Genomic DNA, 24,253 nt, shown 5'->3' with positions numbered 1-24,253 from the left:
GAAATGTCACTGAGGCTGAGGCCAAAATGGATGGCTTGCTGCTTTTACGAGACCTAGAAACTGTGTGTCACAGGAAAGGTTCTCGGGGCCGCGACGGTGTGACTCATGAGAATGGCGTCGGGGCATCTAAAAATATCGAAGTCGATCGCGTTTCAGCGCCACCGCCTGCCATGGGGCGTGTCAGCCTTCAGCATTCCCCTCCTTTCACTCCTTTCCCTATCTCGCTGAGTTTCCCAATAATCCGTGTCACCCCGCCTTTGGTGAGTTCGTTGGAACAATTCGTATGTTCAAGCTTCAAACTGATGAAACGGTTTTTACATCCTAGTTTCAAGACTGTAGCACACCAAAGCGATACCCAGCGTTCTCGTTGAAGTTCATCCAAAGGGTGATGTCGTTCAGGGCCAGTCCTGGAGGTCATGGTCCCAAGTACCTTGTGAATGAGCGATGTCCTCCAACCGCAGGAGCTCCCGACGGCTCGCCCATTCCATTTAGTCGGGATTGGGACCACGGCGAGTTGAGCACCCACGCACCTATCGTGCGAGCCCGCCCAGGTGCAAGAGGAAGCCCGAAGCCCTCGACGGGATCAAGCTTCCGGTCAACCGCGTCGTCCGCTCCTATCCCGATTCCGATGCCAACGTCTGCCTCAAACGCCAAGTTGTCCTCGACGAGACCGAGCACGCACACCGTAACGAGTGGAGGGGGTGCAATGGTGCCTCCCACAAGGCGGGAGCATCCAATTTCATCGCCCCCTCGACAATGGAATTCGACAGCGGATTCCGAAGCGACGCACTTTGCGATGGATTACAGTGGCCAACCCAGTTCTCCGCCTGTCAACCGAGGAACTCGAATTCTCCATGGCTCTCCCCGAAAGACTAATTCTAGTCCCCCTTCACATACATTCCCAAACAGAGTTGTAGTGTTGGGTCCTTCGACATCTTCGCATAAGCACCACCACCGACCTTCAAATACTGGGCCAGGCCCGGGCCTGGGATCTTCTCCCCTTCTCGATGCGGGAACTTTGTACGGCTCCCAGGACAATTTAAAGTATCATACGCACAGGGCGATCTTTCTAACCAAGGCGAAGGATAGGAGGGGGAGAAGTGTGAGCCCCGGGAGGGGGAAAGGTCGTATGTACCAACCCCTCTCTCACTCATCGCTCCTGTTGATATCCTCCTCAGATCTCCTCCCAGAATCATTTCGACCGTCCACAACCGTTTTCGACCAGCGGAAGCTTCATCCTCGACCTTGGAGCCAGTTGAGCATCCACAGTCACATCCATGCCCACGGGGGTACCGCCATCGCGGGTCTCGAGGCGTTGTGGTGCAGTGACAACTCTGTACCACCCGAACAAACGGAGGTGTTTAAGCAGACAGAAGATGTGAGTCGGATGCAGCCCAATTCCTCGAACCCGGTGCTGATACCTGGTAGTCGGTGAAAGAGGCCCTCAAATCGGTGACGATGTTGTCCATCGAGGTCATTGTCAAGATCCTTGAATCGGGAGTGCTGGAGTACGTCCCCATTCCTGGGTTAAACGGTGTGTCGAAGGGATTGGTGAAAATCTGGAAAGTTGTCAAAGGCGTGACGGTATGCAGTCGCTCGGAGCACATTTCATCGGGTGTATTAACAGCCAGGTAGAACAATCGACTCCGCCTACTTCGACTGACCCAGCGTTGTGCTCATCTTCTGTTGAGTATCAAGAAGGATGTGGAATCTGCCGGCGAGCGGGTCCACAGTTCGCTCCAAAACGCTCTGGATGCGTTACAACAGTGCGTCACCCGGTATTCCACTGTTCACCGATATCTCTCATTCATGCTCCCGCATCCCATAGTGCCTTCGACAAAGTCCGCCTCCTCGCAGAGAGTCAGATAGAGACCCCGTTCTTGCAACGATTGGTTGGCGGGGGAAACATCGACGCAGAGTTCGTCCAATGCGACGAGGAGCTGAACGAGGCGCTTCGAATGTTTTCCGTGAGTTTACCGTTTGTCCTGTGAGGGTCGAGGTGCTGACAACTGAATATCGCTGTGGTCCTGCAGCTCTCTGTGCAGATAAGCACAATGAAGCTCGTCGTGGAAACTTCGGACGGGCTGCGCCAACAGAATGAAGAGTTGATGAAGATGATGCACGGTCGCAACCTATCACAAAGCAGCTTGGGACACCCGCAATCTTTCAAACGACGCGGATCAGTAAATGTGAGTAAGGCTTTACTTTGGTAGACGTACATATCGATATCTTTTCAGCGGTCACCTTCTCCTAACTATCGCCTATCCGAGCGTCGTCCCTCGACGTCCGATTCCAGACGATCCTCCATGGCCGAATCGAGGTCGAGCACCCCATCCGACCTTCACCGCTCCATGTCACTCGCACAAAGTGGTTCCATCCACCGTCCCACTGCATCCTCGAGGAACAAACAGGTCATCCCTATCGCCAAGACCGTTTCCGAGCCGGTACATCACCATACGCCCAACAGGGGTTCTGTCGCTAGGCGCACCAGTACCCGACGCCCTGGAAGTTTCGGCAGCGGGAAAGAAGTCCTTGGATCGTCTCCACGGAGTAGGTACCACCCAGAACTCGAGGACCCAATCGAGAAAATCAAGCAATATCAACGACTGCAGAACGAATTGGACCGCCAATCGGACCTCAATGACATGAAGCAAATCATCAGAGAAACCCTGGCAGAGGGAAAGGACTCCTTGGTGATCAAGTTGCTGCAGATTGACAGTCGCGACTATCCACAGGCGATCCTGGTTCTTGAGCACGAGTTGAGGGAGTATCAGACCGGGAGGAAGGGAAACATTGCTGGGGAGGGCGGAGGGAGCGACGAACGGGAAGAGCATGCAAAACTGCAGATAGACTTGTTACAGCGTGGTATTGATGCCATGAAGAGGATGACCAAGCAGGAGGATCTGGCCAATATACCTGAATGGGCGATCAATAAGTACGTCAAGTCAACACTGCAGCGAGCCAAGAAGCCGACTTACATGCCTCCCTGAGCAGATTCAAGATTATCGAGCTTGAAACCATCGGCTATGGCTCCTTTTCCACCGTTCGACGCGGTCTTTGGAATGGCCGAACAGTCGCCATCAAGATCTTGTCCCCCAAGACCAAAAGGACCGTTTTTGAGAACGAGATGAGGATATGGAGGACGCTCTCGCACCCCAACATCCTCCCTCTGTACGGCGGCAGCAACTCGACGGAAGAGCCGCTTTTCTTTGTGAGTCTGTACGCAAGGTACGGGAATCTAGTCGACTTCTTGCAGGCCATCCGGCAGAACGACCTTGACGGTGTCTTCGGGGCTATGTTGAAGGAAAGAGAGTCGGGGCGGGGAACGGGAAGTACCTTGAAGGATTCTAATCCTGTTGGTGGTGCCAGGAAGAGGTACTCAGGTGGCGGAGGTGTAAGCGGGTCGCCTGGGACGAAGGAGATGAGGGAGCAGGCGCATCACAATCGGTGGCAAGGGGTTGAGAGGGAAAGAGAGAGAAGTTCTGGGATTAGTAGCTCGACGGATGGGACGGCGGAGCCACTTCACACTCTTCCCCTATCGAAGAGTGAGAGCAAATTCAACCACTGTCATATCCTAAAGGAAGGGGATTTGTATGGGTTTATGGTGGATATCGCAAAGGGAATGGAGTACCTTCATGAGAACGGGGTACTGCACGGGGATTTGAAGGTGAGGTTCGTATGCCTGCTTTGGGTGGAATGGTGCTGACAACGCGGTTGGCGAACCAGGCATCCAATGTCTTAGTTAACGATGATTTGACTTGCGTGATCTCCGACTTTGGCCAGAGCGAGCGGAGGAATGATATTTATCGAGCTAGCGGTTGGACCCCGAGTGAGTGACCAGTCGACGTTAGTAGGATCGATGCTGATATTGATGCTGACGGATATGCAGAGGGAACGGCGAGATGGAAAGCGCCTGAGTTGTTGACCGGAGTTGAAGGGGGTTTGACGCCGGCCATCGACGTTTACGCCTATGCTATTACTTGCATTGAAATCTTGTCCATGGGCGACATTCCGTGGGGTTCTGCAGAGGATAGCTCCCTTGCATATCGCGTAGTGGGTATGGCTGTGCGTGTGATGAACGTAGGTATATCGCTGACAACTGTCTACAGTGGAGCACCTCCGACCGCCCGTCCCAGAAGACTTCCGCCATCCACATCTGGAGGAGTTGTTAGAACAATGGTGGCACAAAGACCCACGTGCCCGACCCGAGTTCAAGGCGATAGTTTCTTCTCTGGAGGCTGTCGGACACCATATCGAAGCGGGGGCGTTGGATGATGTACGAAGGAGGATGTCACAGAGCGCCGCCTCCCTTCAATCTGTAGAGGATGTAACCTTGCCGGATCATAGCCCTCGTTCCGCGGACAGTGCTTCTGTTCTGACGTCGCCCTTTTCCCGTAAGTCGCTGGCCTTCAACTGTGGTACGCAACTGACTGAAGATTTGGTAGCGACGATGTCCGTTACGCCACCGGATGGAGGGCGAAGCTATTTCCCGGTTTGGGTTGCAAGTAACTTCAATGACATGCACCTGAGCCCCAAGAGCCAGAATAGTGGGAGGTTGTTGGATGAGAACTCGCCGACAACGATGCCCACCCCGATGCTCCCGAACCGTTCTGATGGGAGCAGCTGGGGGGCTATCCTGGCGCCTCGTTATAGTCAAACTGACCACCTGGAGATGGAACAGAGCAAGTCCCCTACCCCGCCACCCTCTTCGCCTCTGCCAGGAAACGAACAGAACTTCACATCGTCCTCGACATTGATGAAGGCTTCCGACAGTCGTCAAAAGAGCGGTTCGATGGAGCCATTCGAGGGAGATCCGTCAGGATTTGTGAAGGTCAACTACGATGACTTCAAGAGCCCTCAGTCGTTGATGATACCGACGACTACTGAGGGTGAAATTCGTGACGAGGACCTCTATCGTCTCGTACGACATGATTTCCACTGGAGCCGTAAGTCGTCCTTCTGTGACCCAACACTATCGAGCTGACTGCGATTACGCAGTGAGAGTGCCTTTGTGGAACCCAGTCCTGGTGGAGGTTGGTGATGTAGGGTACATGCACCCCCGGACACAAACTTTCGTCACCCTCTTCAACGCTTTCGAGCCCTGCTACACTCCAACCAACACCGCAATATCCATCCCTTCCATCATGGGATTCGGTGACCCCCTCAGGCGACATATGAGAATTCAGACGCAGAAGTCGAAGAAGTTCTTCCGTACGTTCAGCTACAAGGTCGATGTTGAAGCTGGTCGGCCCATGGCGCATTGTTTCTGCGAGTTTCCGGATTGGTATTACATGGAGAATACGAGGTCTCCGCAGGCGTGGTTCAAAGCTTCGATTGACGAGATTATGGAGTTGCATGGGGAGAAGCACAACATTGCGAAGGAAGACGTGTTGTTGGGTGGGTTTCTTTTTGATACCCGGTGTAGATTGGTCGCTGACAACGTTGTGGCAGTCGTTGGATCGCTTCAGGCGTCGAGATATAGTTTGTTGATCAGTCATAACCATCCTTCTGGCACGGTACGTTCACGTTTCCATTGACCACCACCACAGACTGTACTGACGGACGGAGAATCAGGTCGAGTTCACGGGTAATTCAGGCAAGAAAGGTCGACCTTGGGGAAGCTTTGGGCCGATCTCGATTCAAGGAAGCGGGAGTTCTTCAGAACGCTATGTGACAGCGAACAGGGTCTCTGATAGCGATTCTTCTCAGAAGGCGCTCTTCTTGGCTGCGCTACATTTCCCTCCTGATGCATTGGAGCCGACGTTGAAGTAAGCATCTTGCAATAATGTTTGGCAACATTTGAAGGAATGCGGGGTATCAGGTATTTGAATGCATATGAGTAGTTTGTGAATACAATAGTTTCAAAGAATCTAGTATAGCATCAGATCAGCATTTTGTACGAATAGTGTAGCCATATGGTTTGTGTATTACATACCGGAATAACGAGGACTTGTTCAAGATGGTGGAGCTGTAGAGGCCATGTTGCTGGGTATAGGGGTTGGATTCGCCGTTGACGTTGGCGCGGGCGCTGGTGAGGTTGTCGAAAGCGGTTGCAGTTCCGCAGGTTCCCTAGCTTGCGGCTGCAGTTGCGCAGGTATCGGGGTGTTCGGTTCAGATTCGATGAGGTGGAGGATATTGGGTTCTCTCCATGCTTGTGTAGCACGTCTCATTTGCTCAGAAAGAGTATCGGTATCGCTAGCGTCGATGTGTGCGTTGTCGTCGTCAAAGTCGTCGCCCAGGAAGAGCGTTGCGGATGGTCCATCGTCTTCGCTTAGTCGGATCTGGCCTTCTGGTCTCCTGAATGTTTTCAATCTGCAGAATGACGAATGGTCAGATCACGGTCACTTGAGAAAGGGCAAAGTAATTGAATGAGGAAAGCTGAATGCTTGTCGTCCGTTCCAGTGTCACGGCGCTGGTGTGGTGCACCTCGGTCCGAAGCTTGAAAAGGCTGAGGAGAACAGGACACTAACCTATGAGAAACAACCCTCCGAACTGCCTCTGCTTTTCTCCATAATAGAAAGAGCCCACAGAGTGTACATGTTGTGATTAGGAAGATGAGAGGTTGGTTGCCGATTGGTTGTGGTTTGGGCGATTCTTTGGGTTCTACATGTGGGTTGGATTAGATTACGGGGGTTTGGTTTTACCCAGGGTTCATGGACAACAAGTGCATGCATGCGTACCTCCTGGTGCGACGCCGAGTGTAGTAGGTGCCATTGTTCAGGGTTGTATAGTATGCTGTGGTATGTTGACAGTGGTTGTACCGGTGAGAAACTTGGTTGGTTGAAAAAGTTGAATTGAAGCTTCAGGGTCTTCTGAATGCCCGAGTGCCAAATCTCTTTCAAGTTTCTTCTTGGAGCAAAAAAGGGAGCGTTTCGAAATCTCGGATTATTCGTGGCGTGGATGGATGTAGGTCCCCTCGTTCTGTATCTTCCACCACCGATTAGAGAGATGATTCTTGAATGTGCGTGATGTGGGTGTTGCTCCCTCCAATCGTTCCAATTCCAATTCGTCTTTTGCCTCGATATAGCCCTAGAGACGGGCAAGTTGCGACTCGGGGCCCGTTCGTTCGTGTGCAAGTCGTGGAAGATATGAGCGGAGTAACGAATTTGGGAATTCCTGCACTGTGTGTCCCAGTAGACAATGTTGTCCTTGTGGTTGTTGTGGTTGTGGTATGAGAACAAGAAGGGTAGATGACGCTGCGGTCTTGATTGAGGGTTCTGATGCCCAGTCTACTTAAGCCGCGGCTGTGCAGCTCATGATCATTCCCGTGGGAACCCCACCAAAGTGGTGGGCGCCAGTTCGAGTCCCGGCCAGCGCTAATTTCCGTCCTGGTCGGAAACTGAGCGACTGAGGCGTGAGGTCTTTCGCTTCTTCCAGTAATCAGAGGAAAGGGTCTCTGTAGACCCTTGTGTGTGTGTGGACCCGGCAAGTAAATGTACGCCTGACGGTTGCAGTATCATGGATAATGGATGCACACAAGCACAAGGTCTTTAGACACCGGTGGAGTTGCGAGCGTATGTTCGCCTCACGCGGCCAGTTGTGTGTATCCCGTGAGCCCGGAGAATTCAACGAACTGAACGAGATCTTTGTTCTAGTCCCTTTTTACGACATGCATACGATGAAGTTCAGTGGGTAGTAGTATGTATGCATGTATTACAGAATCTGATGAAAACATATGGGTCTACGGTGTCCGTACTGAGCTCCAAAGTCGGAGTCCAGGTATAGTAAAAATCACAGCAACAATGTGAACAGTGACGAGACATAGTGTATGTAGGTACGACAGGGTACTAGTTATTCAAAAAATCAAACAGGAAAGCATGGATCGAGAACAGAAAATAAGTTAAACCAACGGCGTTGCATGCCCGGATGCCTTGGATCGGTGTTGGAGCAGCTGGAAGAGGAGCCCCCGGATCCCAGACGAAAGCCTTGGACATGATGCATAATGCGTGTGCGAATCGAGCCGCACGGTAGCACACCGTACTACCGGATAACATTCGCAGAGAACGGCTTCTCCTTCTCCGCCTTGACACCCTGCCCCCACACCTGCCACATCTTAATCACCTGCTCCTTCGGCGATGCAGTAAACACATCCTGACCCGTCGGCCCCAAGCACGCAGCCGTAATCGTCTCCCGATGCGCCTGCGTCAGCGTCAACAACCGCTTCGAGGACGGGTAATCGTGCACCACGAGGGCGTTCGTAAACTCTGTTTCCACGATCTTGGGTTTCGGCATCTTGATTACTTGCAATGGGCCGGGTGGGGGAAAGTAGGAAAGGCGGCGGATTCTGTCTTTGATGGAAGTGAGGTCTTGGAACGATGTACCGTGTGCGCTGAGGAGCTCTTTGCATACTGGTGACCAGATCAGGGAGTGTACCGATGAGTTGAGCGTGAACGTCTTTTCGGGTTGGAAAGGTTGAGAGGTAATCGTCGCGAGATTCCATGTCCGGATGATGCCTTCAGGATAGAAGGTCCCAGTCGCCAGCAAATCAGATTTCCAGGGGCACCAGGCTAGACACTGCAAAGAGGGCTTAGGTTTAGTTGAACAAATACAGGGTCGACAATAAACCCACCTTCACTGGCCCACCATGCTTCATCTTTCCATGTTTCCCCCGCTCCGTCAACATCTTCTGCGCCGTCACATCCCAAATATGCACAACCCCATTCACATCCCCACTCGCAAGGTAATTCCCATCCTCACTCCACGCCATAGAAACCACCTTACCCGTATGATACTCCCCCGACTCCCCATGCACACCAACCTGCTGCCTCTTCTCCGACCTCACATCCATCGCAAACACCCGCTTACTATTCCCCCACGTCACCTGATGCCGATTCCAACACACCGCACCAATGCTATCCATCGCTCTCCACGACGTCGACTTGGGAACCCGCACCGCATACCTCGCAGCATGCGTATCAAACACCTCCAAGAACCCCCGGTTATTCGAGCACGCAATCCAGCTCTCATGCTCCGCCCCTCCCCAGCTAATATGTACCGCTTCCTTCACCAAATCGTACTCCCCCCTCGAGCCTGTAGACCCAGCCCTAAAACACAGCGTCACCTCGCGCGTGTCGAGGTTCTGGTAGTACACCTCTTTACCACACGCCACTGCGATGTTGTTCCGGCGAGACCACGAGACGGGTTGGGCGTACTGGTTGAGACTCATCCCGGGACTATCCAGCGCCTGCGAGAACCGCTTCGACTTGGCCAGGTTCTGCGAGACGGATACCCCGTTGCGGTTCTTGGATTCTGTGAGGAGGGTCGAGGCGCTCCGTCTGAGGAGATCGAATGCATCCGCGTTGGCCACTTTCGACGATGTGAGGGGCCGGGATGAGGAAAGGGAGGAAGAAGATTTAGCCTTGGACGACCTCGAACTCGACGATGCGTTGGGTGATTGGTTCTCGTCTTTGTAGGATAACCGGTTCCCACTCAGTATCCCGAATTTCTTGCACATCCTGTTGGTCCGTGGGCTGATGGTGAGGGGTATGATCGTTTCAGGGCGTAGCGAGATAAATCTGTCGCGCTACACGACCACAGTTAAGTCTCCGTCTCATCCACACAACTGAAATATAATCGAGTCATGGATGCGCACCGAAGGTGTGGCTAGAGAGGCACTCTCATAGCTAAACAACGGACCCGTTGTCCTCTGAGCAATCTCTGACGACAGGTCCACCGAGGCCATCGACAATCTCCGTTTCTTGTGGGACCTAAAGTCCGGCATCGACGCAGGTGTAGACAGCCTCTTGCGACCATTCGATGTGCTTGGCCCCGGTGTTTGGAATACTGAATCCAGTACTGAACTTGGTCCAGGTTCTCTGTGCAGATTTCAGACTTTCTGAATATTTCCAACGTAGAGACACTTACAGAGGCATCTTGGCTAATTGTAGGCTGGATTGAGCCTGTAACGAGAAATCGAGAGTCAGGAATGGATCTTGTGGTGAGTGTCGCTGGAAGAACAGTGGCTCGTGCTCGACTCGAGTCGGAGCACAGCCAATAAACTCCGCGCAGACTCCGCGCAGAGACCACGTGATCGCGTCGCAGAACACGCTCACCACTCACCCAAGAAATCGTCTCTCATGTTCCCTCAGAAAGTCAGTCTCCAGAGTATAGGCAAGGTCATAAACGAGTTTAAATAAGGTAGGCATAACGCGACATCAAGAATAGGGCTACAAAATTCAAGACGGAACTATAATAACGAGTGATATCAACCGATTCGTAACGAGATTCGAGGGGCGAGGCCACTCGAAGGAAAGACACAGATCCTCGAGGACTAGATGGAAAGTACATAAGTAAATAATGAAGAGGTAACGCATAAAGATAACATAAAGATAGGAGGGAAAAGATCGGAAGGGGGTGAATGAACGACATTGGATACTTACTTGCATATTTTACTCAAGAAAACCACACGACGACACCAGATAATATCGGACTCGTCGATCCCACTTTAGGATCGACGAGAAAATAAATGTACGACAAATGAACAAAAGCCAAGATCCACAAGAACCAAGAAAAAAGCCTCTGCTATCGTATCAAGCCAACAAAGTCAAGGCTGGACTGCCTTCGAAGTTTGACCTGCTTCCGCTTACCCCACACATCACAGGTATGGATCTTGCCGTCCTCTGGAACCGTAAACACAACCTTTTGGGTATTATAATAGGGAGCCAAGTTGCCCAGAGGAAGATCAGAAGTGTTCAGCTTCATATTCGTCACAAAGCGAATAGAAGGGAACTGCCAGACAGCGAGCGTGTTTTCGATGTTCGTCGTCGGTGGCAAGCCACGAATCTGGAAGGACGGTGCAGAGGTTGGAGGCGACATAGCCGAGCCAGCAGGTGGTGGAGGGACCTTGTACCCATGAGTGGTGAGGAACTCTTTGCACTGAGTAGACCATTGGATTCCAGTAATGGCGGCGCCCGTCTCGACCTTTGCAGGGGTCAGCGCGTTCGACTCTTTGACCTTGGGGTCAATCTTCCAGAAGTGGATAACACCTTTGACATCCGCTGTCAATAGAACCCTGGTTTGCCAAGGGCACCACGCGATAGCCTGAAAGAAAGAACCAGGTAAGAATCAGTTGAGGTGAAACCAAAGGTATCCATGGGACCACTTACGGAAACAGCGCCTGAATGTTTCATCTTCTTTCTCCTTGAACCAAAGTCACCGACCTCCAAGGGCACCTTATCCGCGATCCTCCAGCAGAATACATTCCCTCTCTTGTCAGCGCTTGCCAAAATCTCGCCGTCCACACTCCATTGCATCCGCGTAATGGCCGACTGGTGTCGCATCACATTCGGCGCGAGCTCCCTCATCTTCTCGACTGGGCTAATCCGAGTATCAAAGTGGCGAATGCTACCGTCAGCGTAACCGACGGACAAGATCTTGTCGTTCCAAGCGAGAGCAGACGCGGGCTTGTCGGTCCAACTGAAGATGCGCCTCTTTGTTTGAGTATCGTACAAGGCAATGACACCTTTCGAAGTCGTAAACGCAACCACATTAGGGTTGTTGTCGCCACTACATGCGATGGCGGTAAAGTGACCGTGTTGACTGTGAAGCTTCGTGATTTGGCCAACCTCTTCGTTGCCGAGCAGGTGTTTGAAATGAAGTCGGTTGGTACGCGTGAAGAAGAGCATGTTGTTTGATGAACAAGCGAGCACGTTGGGCATCACGACTGGGGTGAGCAGGCGAGGGTCGGTGATGTGCGGCGGTTGGGGCGGAGGGTCTAGTGGCGGCAGACCTGGGATGACGATTGGTTGGGGAGGCGGAGGTGGTGGAGGAATGGCTGGTGCAGCTGGTGTAGGCGTCACGAACTCGACCAGGAATTTTGGATTTCGCATGTGCGTTTTTGCAGACTCGACCGCGTAGGTGACCTCGGTCGTACCGTTGGAACCAATCGACGCGGTGGACGCTGTTCTCCTGAGACTACTGACTGACGGACGAATGATACGGTCGCGAAGACACGTCTCTACATGCTCCAACGGGTTGAACGCGGTGGTGGAAGCAGGAGAAGCGGTCATGGAAGAACGTCGACTGAGGGATCTGCTACGTAAATTTCGTTTTCGCGTCTCGATATCGAGCTCTATACGGGGCGGAACTGTGTTAAGAGTTGCCTGGAAGTATGAGCTTATCGATTAGAATCTCATTTGAAGCGAAGAGGAATCGTAAGACGCACCTGGATGGCCTCATCCAACGAGCTCGACCCGGAGGACCCACTCGACGATGTAGACGATGTAGACGACGTTGACGAGGTCGATTCAATGCTGGTACTCAATCGTGGTCTCTTGAACAACGAAATGCTTGAAGATGGCGTCGAGCCCACGTCTGAGTCGACCCTCTTCCTGACTCTGGTGTTCGGTGCTTCGGACATGGGCGTATACGGGGAAGCCAATGATAACGGTTCTGGTGTCGTCATTCCCAGTTGACGCCTCTCGCCAAAAGTCAAATCCCTTGACATCGTTGCTGGTCGACTGCGCCTGCGCTGAGTTCGTTGTTGAAGACGAGGAAGAGTGTGGTAAAAGAAACAAGATGGGAATTTGCCGAAGTTGTTCGCCTGCTTTTATTTGTTCCCGGTCGGGACGGCCAGTTGCCTCACAAAACTCCGCCCTGGCTCGTCGTCCACCATGGACCCATTGTCCAGCGTCGTTCAAAGCGCCTTCGCTGCTCAGCTTGTGTCTTTAATTAATGTCCCTTCCGACATGAGGTCGAAAGCCCATTGTCTCAGACACTCGACTACCGCGCCAGAAAAAAAAATGTACAATGGTAATTTATCTCCTCCCAACGCCGACGAGGCATCTCGAATTTTCTGCGAATGTATTCGACCAATCGGTGCTTGGCCGTATGGAATTTGTATTCGTGCGCCGTACGCTCACTGTAAATGGGTGTGCCGAGCCAACGCAAGCCAGCTGATTCCAAGGAACGCATCAAGTATTGGTCGCATGGTCAGTTTTATCCGCGATGAACTTCCCACTGGCTCTCGGGTCGACTTGTTCTCCTTGTCCCATTCGAAGCTGCCCTGGGGACACGTATGAGTCCGTAACCACCACACAAGACATCATCACTGTGTATTCCCTTCAATTTTCAACGGTCATGGCTGGAGAGGGACAAGGGGGTGGCACTTAATCCTAGCCAATGTGATCGGCGTTGCTACCACTGCGTCCCACAGTGCCTAATGAACGGCTTCTAAACTAACAATGGGATCGACAGAAGTTTCAAATTTTCTGCACAAAGGTTGTCGTCGAAACCGGCCCCGTCGAAGTTCGCCATCAATCGCACGGAGGGACCGCGCGACCATTGTGCGGCGGCGCGACACGAGTGGCTCGGTTACCACCAGACGCGTCCTCCTATAATTGGTCACGCCATCTGCATGTGATCGCGCGTACCGCGTTTTCATCCTCCGATTCGGAAACTCATCTCAGAGTCCAGTTCTGTTGGTTTTGGGGCTCAAAAACGATGTAAATGCTTCATCGAACGAAGTCCGGTCAGAAAATTTCGTGCACTATACATGGAACTAATTTGACCGCATGCTCTGCCGCCGCGATGTCCAGAGGTGTTGCACAAATCCTTCACTTACCAATGGCTGGGTTTGTGAGTTTACGATTCTCTTCTACCGATCTTAACAGCAATGCAGTCGCACATGAGAGAACCCCACTCCTCGCAGCTCCCTCTAACAACAATTTAGCTCACTTACCTCCCACTACTTGCAGTTCAACTTCCATTGGAACAGCCCTCGAATGACCGTTAATGACTCGGACTGACCCGCGGGCCTCTCGATTTGGAACTCGCTTTCTTCAGACAAGACAGAAATTCGAAATAATAACTTGAGAAGATGACGCGTCCACTAAATTTTGAACATACTGTGCTCTGTGTGTACAGAGTCTGTAGCTTTCAACTACAGCAATGATTCATGAACCTTCAGAACCACGGCCGCACCACGCTTACGAGAGTGCTGCGGATCGACGATCCACAAATAAACCATAATCTGCAGAAAAACGCTCAGCTCTCGAGGGTTGAATCTCCTATCTCAAGCAACGTACCTCAAGATCCTTGGGCTTGTGGACCTACCAGACGATTCAATGTAACTCGGGGAAAAAAATAAACCATCATGTAACTGAGATCTGAATCTCCCGAGGGCTCAGTATCAGGTACAACGCACTATATCCACTGTCATGGAATCTCAATCTTTCAAAGAGCAATTTATCATGCCATGTCTTGCGCAAAAATACGACTCTTTGACATGTCAATGCCATTAGGTTGTACTACATTCGCTTCCACCTCGCCGATCAGCCAACACGGGTTTTCCAGTAAAGGCAATTGCAAAGCAGTCCACTCACACCTCGGCCTCGTCTACTAGTTGGGCTCGGGTTGAGTTCAAGTGCACTAGACAAGATACTGGAACCAAGGCTTCTAGCTGAACTTAGCTCAAGCTCCTCGCCCTCACCTAGGCTGTCCGGATCGACACCGACTCCCGCAGTCAGACATAGAGCAAGTAGCATGACCCTTACACAGTCATACACCCTGCAGAGCAGTCCAAGCACATACCATAACAGCACGGGCGCTCGTTTCTTCACTCTTCTAATGAGGAGTCCGACCAAGTCGCGTACAGAAGGATCACCAAAAGACCCTCGACTCGACAACCGCGTCCCTCGGGGGAGAAACCCAGAGTCAAAAGCGATGCCTCCATTGATGCGGCCATGATGCGCCGATTTCAATTTCATGGGTACCGGTGATGATTGCGTCCACAAGACGACTCCGCCTCCTTGCTCTCTCATCCTCGAATTTTCAAGAATGCGTTTGGGGTCCTCGTTGAGAGTAAGTATCTATCCCTTGATTTTGATTGTAAGGATACTTCAAGTACGAACGAGAACTCCCGACGCGACAAAGGTAAATTCCCAGATGAAACCTCAACATAGTACTGGTTTCCTCCCCCTCTGAACAGCATAACGTACCAATTAGATCAACTCCTATCACCCCCGCACCGCCAGCCGCCCAGCAGAGCGAAGAACAGAAAAAAAAAAACATATAAAAATCTATTCAATTGCTACAACATTTCCTTGATCTTTCTCAACAAGTAACATACACCATTACGGACCTCTGACATACGGGCGCGCGATGCGCCATGCCTTGGACCCACAATAACAGCATCCCGCCAATATGATAGATGCGAGATGCAACCAACGCCCGAACAGCGAACGCCGACTCTCCCCTCCTCCCAAGAAAGCTTCCAAATGACTTAACCGGCGGCACCGAAGTGTACATTGAACCACACACACCTGTCGAGGATTTGACAGATGCTGACCACAATCAACGGAACGGTAGACACCCAGAAGACGCCTGACTCGCAGAGGACAAGGAAAGGCGCCCTTGTGAGATATGCAGAGATCGTAGGCGTTGCGGCTCTCCATCCATCTACTGACTGTATCATCGTGTGTCACCTGAACAACTTCTCGAGAGACAAAGTCGCCCACCCAACGATGTCGAGCGATAAAGAAGTGATAGATGCGAGGCGCAGTCGGCATCTCCCTTCAAACAAACGTGCGCGTGACACCTGCATTTCACTTTTGAGCGCCAAAATCGAAATTGCTGTTACCGTTGTGATTGATTGCCATTGCTGATTGGGTATATACCGTAGATCATGAGGGCCAGTTGCAGCGGATCTGCATCCGGATGAACATGAGCATTGAGCCAGTGATATGAAGGGACGCGGAATGACTTGCCGCGGAGGAATCAGGCGTACAGAATTCGTTTCCCGAGTCCCAAGTTCCATTTTTGAAGGAAGCAATTGCAGAATGTGTGGGTCCCTTGCGCTGTTTTCGCGTCTCCAAAAGAACAGCAGGGCATCACAGCAGTGCGCAGGCAGCCATCTCTGGGCCAATGGACCGGCAGAAGAGGGTCTGATTAGCTTTGAGTGCTTGGAACTTCCCATTGACAGTCAGGATATGCAAGGCGCTCCGGGAGTTTCGTGGGTTTGAGTGAATCGAGTCCGTTTCCTTCGAAGTCGGGTACTATGCTGTACTATACACAATAATAGGTGTGACCGTCGTTCCAATCATATCTTACAGGTTGGGTCTGGCATCATCGTTCGTGGATCCGCGAATCGCCCTGAACAAACCAGGGACCTCAGTTTAGCGATCTCGATTATCGCTCCATGATAAAAACACTCTCACCCGGTATCATCATCCAGCGTCGGTGCAGCCGAGCTGGCTTGCTTCACCTCTTCCTCCCGGATCTGCTGGTTGATCTCGAGTGTGCGTCGATAGACGGCCCATGCAAACTGAAGCACTTTGGCCTCTTGGCCTGGTAAAACCTTGATAGCTTCGTCAACGGGAAGGAGATGAGATTCAAAGTTCTGCTCGTCTGGCATGCCCGTGCCTACTTCGCGATCCTAGAGTACAAGAGTTACCGAGTGATTCTTGAGAGCATTTGGATGAAACGGATTGACCATGTCTTCTGGTATCATCCCAAGATACCAATGAATGAGGTACTCCCCTCCCGGCTTCTCCACCAAGCGCGTACCCACTCTCCTTGTTCGTGGAGACCAGTGCAGCAGCGTAATAGCGATTGCTTCGGTAGTCGCTCTATAGTTCGCCTCAGGGTCACTGGGAGGAAATGGCGCCAGATGCGGTGCCCAGTGAGGCATAAACGACGCCCGATATCCTGACTGCGAATGACTACAATCAGCACTGACCGCCCTGGACAAATTTATTGAAACCACACTTACCTCTTCGTAAGCCTCCCGTAGAGCAGCCTGCTCCAGACTCTCGCCGACATCCTTCCGCCCCCTCGGGAAGAAACAGTATTTCTTCTCTTTCTCGTAAACCACCACGATTTTGTGGGTGTTCTCTTGAATGATGACCATCCCCACACCGAGCATGAAGTCCATGGACGACCAAACGCTGTCCGGCACAGCAGGAGTCGACCATTCAGACAGCTTCGGGAGTGGTGGTTGGCGTGGTGGCACCAGTGAGGTCGGGCGGCGAGCATGAGTGCGATTACTACTGCCAGATTGCGTCTGTGAGCGATTCAGACCGAGTGCGCGTGCCACCGACGACGCTAGGCCCTCGTCGTCGCTCTTATTCGACATGGAGTGAAATACGCTATATTCACGAAATCATGGATAGTGGATCGTGGTGGTTTTGGATCAAGCCTGTGCAGTGACGGAAGTGTGGGTCCAGGATTACGTTTCTCACACCCAGGGTCCAAACGCAAATTGGACTCAAGAGGCCAGGCAATGTAGCTCACGCAGGGAACGGAAAGTTGAATATACTTAGATTTACACAAGTGTTTACAACAGGGTTAGTCACATCGTGATAGTTCGTAAGAGGTCATAAGTCATGAATACTCGTGAAGATGAACGAGAGGGGTATCCAGCTAGGGAGGGAAGAAATCCAAATAATAAGCAAGGAGAGAAATGTGCCTGTTCAAGGCTCAAGAGCCCGCAAGCATCGCTGCGACAGATAGACCAGCGACCAATAAAACCGACGTGAACGACACGGCTTGAACGGTCCTCGTTCCCGTTCCCTCTGCAACCGGGGGTGGTGGTGCGTTATTGCTATCCGTGACGTTTCCGACCAGGGTGCTGGCGACGGCGCATATCCGTCGGATACCTTCCACGACAGATGGAAGGTCTTCACCCATGATAACACGCTCCTGCCCTGTCCGAAGGAAACTGAAGATACATCAGCTACGGGGATAAAGCGACAAGAAAGGAGCGTGTTTACCAGTCGACGCATTGGGGGAATACAGCCTTGAACGTATCTGCACAGGCACACTGGATAACGTCCACAAAGGCTCCCGGATTGAACATGACCTGCTTCAAGTCAGCCTCACAGTACGAGCCGTCGATTTTTCAAGGACATGCCACGGAGAAGTTCTGGAATACCGGGGTTGCCTCTGCACAGCTCCTGATACTGTCATAGTCCTGGTTTGGAGTAGTTAGTATGCCGAATGATCCTCTGAGTCAAATGAAGGCTCATGAGACACCATCCAATCACCTTTGCACAGATGGGACAAGACTCCGGTTCGTCAGGGAAGTATGGGTCCGTTCTTCGCTGCAAACTCCTGGGAGATAGGATTTGTGATCCAAGGTCGACCACAGGTGAGGCCCACGTTTGTATGAAGATACAAGAGACCAAAAAGAGGGTAATCGTTCGCAGCATCGTCCTGTGCGGTACCGGGATGGAGAATGGCAGTGGTTACAAGCGTTGACTCCTTAAACACTCGAAACGTTCAGGAACTCAAGCGCCGAGAAGATAGGCCTTGAATCCTGCCCCAGCACACAATCAGTTGATCCTGGGAGTTCGAAGGGACCACCGGTGTGTGCTAAGCTCGTCTGGGTCGGGGGGAGGTGGGTGTCGCAGGGAGAGAAGGCTCTGGGCAAGCTGGAATCCCGCTATCGGACTGTGGGGAAGCCTTCGTGGGATAGCTGGCGAAAATGGTAAAATAGCCCCTGGCCATAAGTTGCGCCACACAACGTTTGAGCAACGATCTTCAGGGTAAAAATCGACCTCCGCGACGTTTGAGTTTGGGCGCCCTGCACTCAGTGGAGTAGAGTAGGTTTAAAAATAACCTCTAGTCAGAATTAACCTGAAAATGAACCCTTCCCAGTACTACTATGATACAACATGTGACTACTAACAATACAACGACGGATCCACAACGTCTCGGAACACCAGACTAAACTACAGTACGTGACGAACCTAGGGTATATGAAGGCTCTGCAGCCGAAGTTATGATGCAGACCATTCGTGAAGTAAAAGATGAAACAACGAGGATCCGAGTTTAAATCCTAAAATATCTCTTCGAAACGACCACTCGTACTCCCCGACTCCGACGTGCAATCACTGGCAGGGGAGAGGTTTCGGACACGGCGATTAGAGGCCCTTTTACGAGTATACGGTCTTGACCTTGTTGTTGTCCCGTGGGCGCTCTGTATGGATGGCCGTTCCTGTCGCAATGGATTCTTGAAAGACGTCCGAGCTAGGATCCATCCACGAGTCAGGTCCGATATCCGGAGGAGGCAACTTGTGAAGTTGGCTTTGGAGGTATTGACCTTTTGGCTAATAACAACGTTGATGTCCATAGGGTGTTTGAAGTCTCCCCCCGTATCGTCGTCAAACGCGGAATAGGGCTTCCACAACGTCGCGAAAACGACTACCCGTGCGGTGATGGGGCGCTCGGGGGATGGTGTAGTGGGAAGGAAAAGTAAGGGAGCCGTAACAGTGAACTGATAGTGCGCCATTCTTGGGATACCAAGTTCCAGGTCGGTGAAGAGGTCGTCTAAAGGTCCCCAGTGTACCTTCTCCGCCCTTCGATCAAAGTCGTGGCGGTCATCAGCCGGAACGTACTCGATCGAAGCGAGGTCTGCCAACCTCACCTTGCCGCCTGCAATGAGAACGCAGTCGGCGCCAATAGAGAAGAAGAGACAAAAGTGTCGCTGAAGCTTCGCAATGGCTTCGTAAACCTGTATTCGATCTTCGAGGCGAACAGGTCTGCCCCATGTCGCTTCGGTTACAAGACCCAAGACATGGCCATCAGAGTCAAGGAGGTGACCATAGACCTCATAGGTGAGGTCCAGGTCTCGAACGGCGTAGGCTGCTTCCATAGCCCTATTGACAATCCTCATCTTGTTCTTGTCCCAACCATACCAAATGTCTAGACACAATGTCAACGAAGTCGCGCCACAGAAGAATGGAATAACGCTTACCGACTGGCTTTCCATCCCAGAAGCCATTGGCCTGGCAATCATCGTTCCAGCGCGATATTTCGATTTCGTGCTCGTAAATCGACTGACTCCAGAGCGGGCATTTCACCATTTTGTAAAAAGGCTTTCTGCAAGGCAGGAGTTGGAGCTCGCCATTGGGTTTCCTATTAACATACACCCAGTTGGCGTTCTCGACGTCAATAGCATTTAGCAGAGTTTGCTGATGATTGATAGATAAAGGATCAGCACACGGGCAGAAAGAGATAGCAGAGGCCGACTCACAATGGACTGCAACGTCTCGTAGACATGCGCAAGGGTATTGAGGCGCACATCCACCGTGAAGTCTTCAGGACCGTAGGTGTCGGGAAGTCCCAGAGAATTCTTGAAATTCGACTGGAAAACCACTGTGCGCCCATTCTTTGCCAAGCAGTGGATCGTGTAGTCCGGGAGGGCGGTCCCGCAGATGAACGTGAACATATCCCTAGGGAGAGTTGTGCCAGTCGGCCGGGGTGACGCTGACATGCTTGAGCACCGAGCGCGTTGTGTGCTGTATAGTGGGCTAAATGTGGGTGCCACCGTTGAGCCCACAATCGGAAGGAATAGTGCTTACAAGTCTGCCATCAATCATTGTAGATCGCGATCGATGGTTCGGGCGCTTAATTCTGCACCAACAGTCCGAGTGATGGCTTTGAGCTTCGTGCATTGGGTTTCGGTTTGCAGTTCAAGGCGAGTCATATTGATGAAAATCGACCACAATATGCGTTGAGTCTAGGAAAAGACAAGACGTTCACGACACTGTATTAGATGTCCATTCGGGAAATATGCAAGCTTAAAATATGCTCTCGATGCGACTCGAGCCCCGAATATCCCTTTTTGGGTTCCCGGCAACTCAGCCTCCTTGTAAACAACTTTTTGTGAATGGTCTACACTATGTCGAATCTCCAGTGGGTGACGGTAGCTTGAATCGTAGGTGCGCAGAGTTCCCTCTGGCTCGTAACGCCCAATTTTGCAGTAAGGCTTTGTGTATACACATGCGCATAGTCGACTATTTAACCTTGGTATGAAGTCCTCGAATCTATACCATCCTCCCCACTCGCACTAATGTGTGTTATCCAACCTACCAGGTGTGCCAAGTGCCAGAAACCGGGATATGCGCTCCTCAGAGGGTGCCCCCAGAACCCCAAAGGATCCTACCAATGCCCTGCACGCCAGAGCGAGCCGTCTGCAACACCTCCACTCGTAATCCCGAGCTGCGAACTCTGTAACAGATAGCTTGTGACGGGTAAGCTGCAGAAATACATCTCATACGCGACACCCTCACTGACCAATATGTTCTCAGTCTGGTCCTCCTTGGCCCTGTCCGCGATCTGATCCTCAGCAGCCGCCTGAAAAATCATTCCAGAAGGAAAACTGCATCTCCCCAGATTCCCCCACCTCTAACTTATCATTAATACGCATAATTGCTCTCCCTCTCCTCGCTGGTCCTCAGGCTTTGAATTTCGCTCCACCCTGCGCTCCGCTTTGTAGGCTTCCGGCCACTTCGAGCGAGTCAAGCGGCGCATCTGAAGTCCACCTACACATGACGGCGCTCGACACTCCCTGCCCCACTTGCCCTGACCGCCTTCTTACACTACGAACATCGCCTTCAAGCTTAATCATTCGGACTCGCGACGCTTTCGCCCGTCACAACCGCGGACTACATTCACATCGCATCACTAGATACGCTGGAACCATATCTCTCTCACATCTGACAAGTTTCATCCTCATTGCATACAGATATTTATTTGACACCCCTTATCTATTACCTGGCCATCTACATGTAGCATTAGTCGTCTCCATTACATTTCTAGCCCCCACACATTGGTATTTACATCTATCATGACCCTTATCTGACGAGGACCCACCTGGCCCTACACACCTAGAGCATTTTCTTTCAAATTACCATTCTTATTTAACAGATTCACGAGCGTTGCCCTTTTCAGTACAGCCATTGAATTTCGCCGGCGACGTTTCGCAGTTTCATCGACATCGACACCGTTCTCCCCTGGAGACTACACGGTTAAGTTGAGGAAGAGTCCACGATGCCTTGTATTTTCAGCGCCCAACACTCGTAGCGTCTATTTTTGGAACCTTTCCCGAAAAGGCGAACCGGAGGAAGGAAAGCGCCCTGTCGTCAAGGAGTCGAGGTACCAAGTGGGAAATGAAATGACAAGCGCCCGTCGAGAAATGTGGCGCAGCCAAAATTATCCCGCCTCATCTCTGTTCAGACTCATGAAACTCATGCACTGGGATCTTCTCTGTCGATCACAAGCTGCGAAGATCGTAGCGGGATCCTTGGCACGCGAATAGATTTGCTCGAAACTGCCGCTGACCCAAAATTGACTGAAGAAAGCCGATGAGATTGGGAATTCAGCGTTACGAGACTCTGTGGACTCCCTCCAAGTCTCATTCTGCGGCATCCTGGACCTACATACTTCCTCGAACACCACTCACAACGCTCACAAGTCTGCTAGTCGCATGGTCGAGAACTTTGTGTCCATTCTCGGTAGCTTGAAAGCAAGGAATGGTTCGTCTACATAGGGTCTACAGAACTATGTTTTACCTGTTTACAGAAAGCCTGAGACTACGGACTTCTAGTTTAACGATCTGTCTGTCCACCATGCGTGACATCCTCGAAACGGCTCGGGTCCTCAATCCATGTCTCTGGTGGCAACACGGGTATCTTCTGCCTCCGCTTTGAGTGTTGTTGGTAAGGTGTTCTTGTTGATCTATCCCGGGTAGGTTGTTCTCGACTCGAAGGAGGTATCCCGCATTTTGATTGCGTCAAGCATCCCGATGCCTCTTCCACACTGTTGAAGAACAAAACTCTTCGTGTCCCTTGGTAATGCACAAGAGGAACGGTCGGGAACCCCCACGATTTCCTAGGATATGTGGGGAAAACGCGATGCGAAACCGAGGCCAGCCGCTTCCGTATCTCTTCTATCGGCTCTTCCGAGCTCTCTTCCAAAACCCCCGTTAGATTTCCGCGCTTATATGCTTCCCATGTAGGAGCGAGAACCGCGAAAGGCTTGTCCGGGCCGACGACAGGCGGAACGGTAATCACTACTTGGCGAGTTTCGAGGAAATACGGTACCATTTTGAGCTGTTCGTAAAGTTCGAGGTCCAGGAATAGGCGCTCTACTCCTTCCCAATGTCGCTCTGCATCTTCCTCCAAAAGGTCTCGCTCGCTCTGTGAAAAATGTTCTAACATCCACAACCTGACCGCTTTGACCTTTCCGTCGACCACTGACAAGCCCCCGTCATAGGGACACCATAGGACAAACCCATGCTGCTGCAACTTCGAAAGAAAGGCGTAAACCATCGGGCGATCCTCCAGCTCAAGCTCGCGCCCTTTCGCTGCTTCCAAGACGATACCGCATATCGCACCGTCGTCGTTGATCAGATGCCCAAGGACCCCAAAGGCGATGTCAAGCCCCTGGCTTTCCCTCCCAGCATGGGAAGCGCAGCCGACGAAATGCATATGACAGTCGTCAAAGCCGTAAATAATGTCTGATCCTTCAAGTTAGAGCCTATTCAGCTGGGAGTGCTATAACTTACCGACTAAAGTTTCTTTCCACAATGCTCTCTGAAGCCAGATGGGGGGCGAAAACAACCAATGGAGCGGCTTGATCTCCCTTTGGGGAATGAAAGGCGCCCAGACAGGGCCCAGAAGTCTCTGTAAGTTGCGTGGCTTTTGAACGAGTTGGTATCCGGTCGGTCCATGGGTTAGATATCCCCAGTTTGTGTTACCAAAGTCGGCTTGGAGCGAAGGCCGCTGTGTAGAGAAGCGGATATGTCAAGAGGTGTCTTGCGTCGTTACAGAGAACACACTCGCCACTGATTCGAGAACTTCTAAGTAAGACTCCCTGTTGCTTCTGCCAATGTCCTTTGGGACAGGCGATTGAATGGTAAGAAATCGGTTTCCTTTCCAAATGTAGTGGTAAATTGTCTGGTCGTCGGTAAAAGTGGAGATGTAAACAGCAACGTTGGGAGGCAAAGTCCAAAGTTCTCCTGGCATAATCTCTTAGTAGGCGCAGACGCGATGGTGTTGGTTAAACGAAACCTGGGAAGTGGATGGGGCGATGCCCGTTTCAACCCAGGGACCCACAGAACCAAATAATACGAAACATGATGCATGAGCTTGGCCAGACTGAACCAATTCGACTTCATTCGGCGTCGAGCAGAGAATCATAAAGAGCACAAGCTTAAGGTAATTAATTTGTCTAGTAGTTTACAGTTCATGCAATGTCGTCCATTCACGCTGAGACCAGATTTCATCGAAGAGAAGTAGCGGGTATCAGTTCTGCAGGGTATCGATTCTAGAGCGGGCATTGTGATCACAGAGAAAGACAGTCCAGAAGTCGCCGAGTTCATCGGAGCCAAAACCACCGGCGCTTGCCAGAAGTATGATACCCACTGGCATGTCGCTTCTTGCTTGATTCGTAGCATCCATGGGAGCGGGTCGCTCGCGCACCAGTGTAGTAGTAGGCGCAGCGGATGTAGGAACCGTTGCAGTATACCGTC

At 51.7% G+C, this 24,253-nt stretch overlaps 9 protein-coding genes across 9 annotated transcripts; 1 reads left to right on the top strand and 8 right to left on the bottom strand.

Annotated features, from left to right (window-relative positions):
* Window positions 1-170: 170 nt before the first annotated feature.
* Window positions 171-5,772, top strand: CC1G_09415 (TKL/TKL-ccin protein kinase; the record flags this gene model as incomplete). The annotated part of the gene is made up of 16 exons (XM_001833949.2): window positions 171-260; window positions 326-1,127; window positions 1,179-1,378; window positions 1,429-1,584; window positions 1,636-1,766; window positions 1,829-1,967; window positions 2,034-2,189; window positions 2,238-2,935; window positions 2,995-3,667; window positions 3,727-3,829; window positions 3,890-4,057; window positions 4,110-4,394; window positions 4,446-4,946; window positions 4,999-5,397; window positions 5,452-5,516; window positions 5,575-5,772. The coding sequence occupies 16 exons, from the start codon at window positions 171-173 to the stop codon at window positions 5,770-5,772; spliced, it is 4,764 nt and encodes a 1,587-aa protein (XP_001834001.2).
* A 182-nt stretch (window positions 5,773-5,954) lies between these two features.
* Window positions 5,955-7,158, bottom strand: CC1G_09414 (hypothetical protein; the record flags this gene model as incomplete). Its single annotated transcript, XM_001833948.2, has 3 exons — window positions 6,681-7,158; window positions 6,471-6,603; window positions 5,955-6,312 (listed from the first exon to the last, which is right to left on the bottom strand). The coding sequence occupies exons 1-3, from the start codon at window positions 6,712-6,714 to the stop codon at window positions 5,955-5,957; spliced, it is 525 nt and encodes a 174-aa protein (XP_001834000.1). The 5' UTR covers window positions 6,715-7,158.
* An 822-nt stretch (window positions 7,159-7,980) lies between these two features.
* CC1G_09413 (cell division control protein) lies at window positions 7,981-9,957 on the bottom strand (the record flags this gene model as incomplete). The annotated part of the gene is made up of 4 exons (XM_001833947.2): window positions 9,865-9,957; window positions 9,593-9,815; window positions 8,570-9,523; window positions 7,981-8,514 (listed from the first exon to the last, which is right to left on the bottom strand). Exons 1-4 carry the CDS (start codon window positions 9,870-9,872, stop codon window positions 7,981-7,983), a joined length of 1,719 nt encoding a protein of 572 aa, XP_001833999.2. The 5' UTR covers window positions 9,873-9,957.
* Window positions 9,958-10,521: 564 nt separating this feature from the next.
* On the bottom strand, window positions 10,522-12,445 carry CC1G_09412 (cell division cycle 20 family protein; the record flags this gene model as incomplete). Its single annotated transcript, XM_001833946.2, has 3 exons — window positions 10,522-11,040; window positions 11,106-12,101; window positions 12,164-12,445. 3 exons carry the CDS (start codon window positions 12,443-12,445, stop codon window positions 10,522-10,524), a joined length of 1,797 nt encoding a protein of 598 aa, XP_001833998.2.
* A 932-nt stretch (window positions 12,446-13,377) lies between these two features.
* CC1G_09411 (hypothetical protein) lies at window positions 13,378-14,683 on the bottom strand (the record flags this gene model as incomplete). Its single annotated transcript, XM_001833945.2, has 6 exons — window positions 13,378-13,415; window positions 13,562-13,654; window positions 13,846-13,879; window positions 14,025-14,048; window positions 14,322-14,433; window positions 14,592-14,683. The coding sequence occupies 6 exons, from the start codon at window positions 14,681-14,683 to the stop codon at window positions 13,378-13,380; spliced, it is 393 nt and encodes a 130-aa protein (XP_001833997.2).
* Window positions 14,684-16,043: 1,360 nt separating this feature from the next.
* Window positions 16,044-17,071, bottom strand: CC1G_09410 (hypothetical protein; the record flags this gene model as incomplete). Its single annotated transcript, XM_001833944.2, has 4 exons — window positions 16,044-16,089; window positions 16,155-16,372; window positions 16,430-16,648; window positions 16,709-17,071. 4 exons carry the CDS (start codon window positions 17,069-17,071, stop codon window positions 16,044-16,046), a joined length of 846 nt encoding a protein of 281 aa, XP_001833996.2.
* Window positions 17,072-17,243: 172 nt separating this feature from the next.
* Window positions 17,244-18,324, bottom strand: CC1G_09409 (hypothetical protein). The gene is made up of 3 exons (XM_001833943.2): window positions 17,982-18,324; window positions 17,709-17,908; window positions 17,244-17,656 (listed from the first exon to the last, which is right to left on the bottom strand). The coding sequence occupies exons 2-3, from the start codon at window positions 17,792-17,794 to the stop codon at window positions 17,416-17,418; spliced, it is 327 nt and encodes a 108-aa protein (XP_001833995.1). The 5' UTR covers window positions 17,795-17,908; window positions 17,982-18,324; the 3' UTR covers window positions 17,244-17,415.
* A 261-nt stretch (window positions 18,325-18,585) lies between these two features.
* Window positions 18,586-20,212, bottom strand: CC1G_09408 (hypothetical protein; the record flags this gene model as incomplete). The annotated part of the gene is made up of 3 exons (XM_001833942.2): window positions 18,586-19,641; window positions 19,694-19,910; window positions 19,973-20,212. 3 exons carry the CDS (start codon window positions 20,210-20,212, stop codon window positions 18,776-18,778), a joined length of 1,323 nt encoding a protein of 440 aa, XP_001833994.2. The 3' UTR covers window positions 18,586-18,775.
* A 2,116-nt stretch (window positions 20,213-22,328) lies between these two features.
* On the bottom strand, window positions 22,329-23,210 carry CC1G_15274 (hypothetical protein; the record flags this gene model as incomplete). Its single annotated transcript, XM_002910320.1, has 1 exon — window positions 22,329-23,210. The coding sequence occupies one exon, from the start codon at window positions 23,208-23,210 to the stop codon at window positions 22,329-22,331; it is 882 nt and encodes a 293-aa protein (XP_002910366.1).
* Between the last annotated feature and the right edge of the window lie 1,043 nt (window positions 23,211-24,253).

The sequence above is a fragment of the Coprinopsis cinerea genome (assembly GCF_000182895.1).
Source record: "Coprinopsis cinerea okayama7#130 chromosome 10 map unlocalized cont3.10, whole genome shotgun sequence".
NCBI classification, from domain to species: Eukaryota; Fungi; Basidiomycota; class Agaricomycetes; order Agaricales; family Psathyrellaceae; genus Coprinopsis; species Coprinopsis cinerea.
This window is presented reverse-complemented; position numbering and strand designations above follow the sequence as displayed.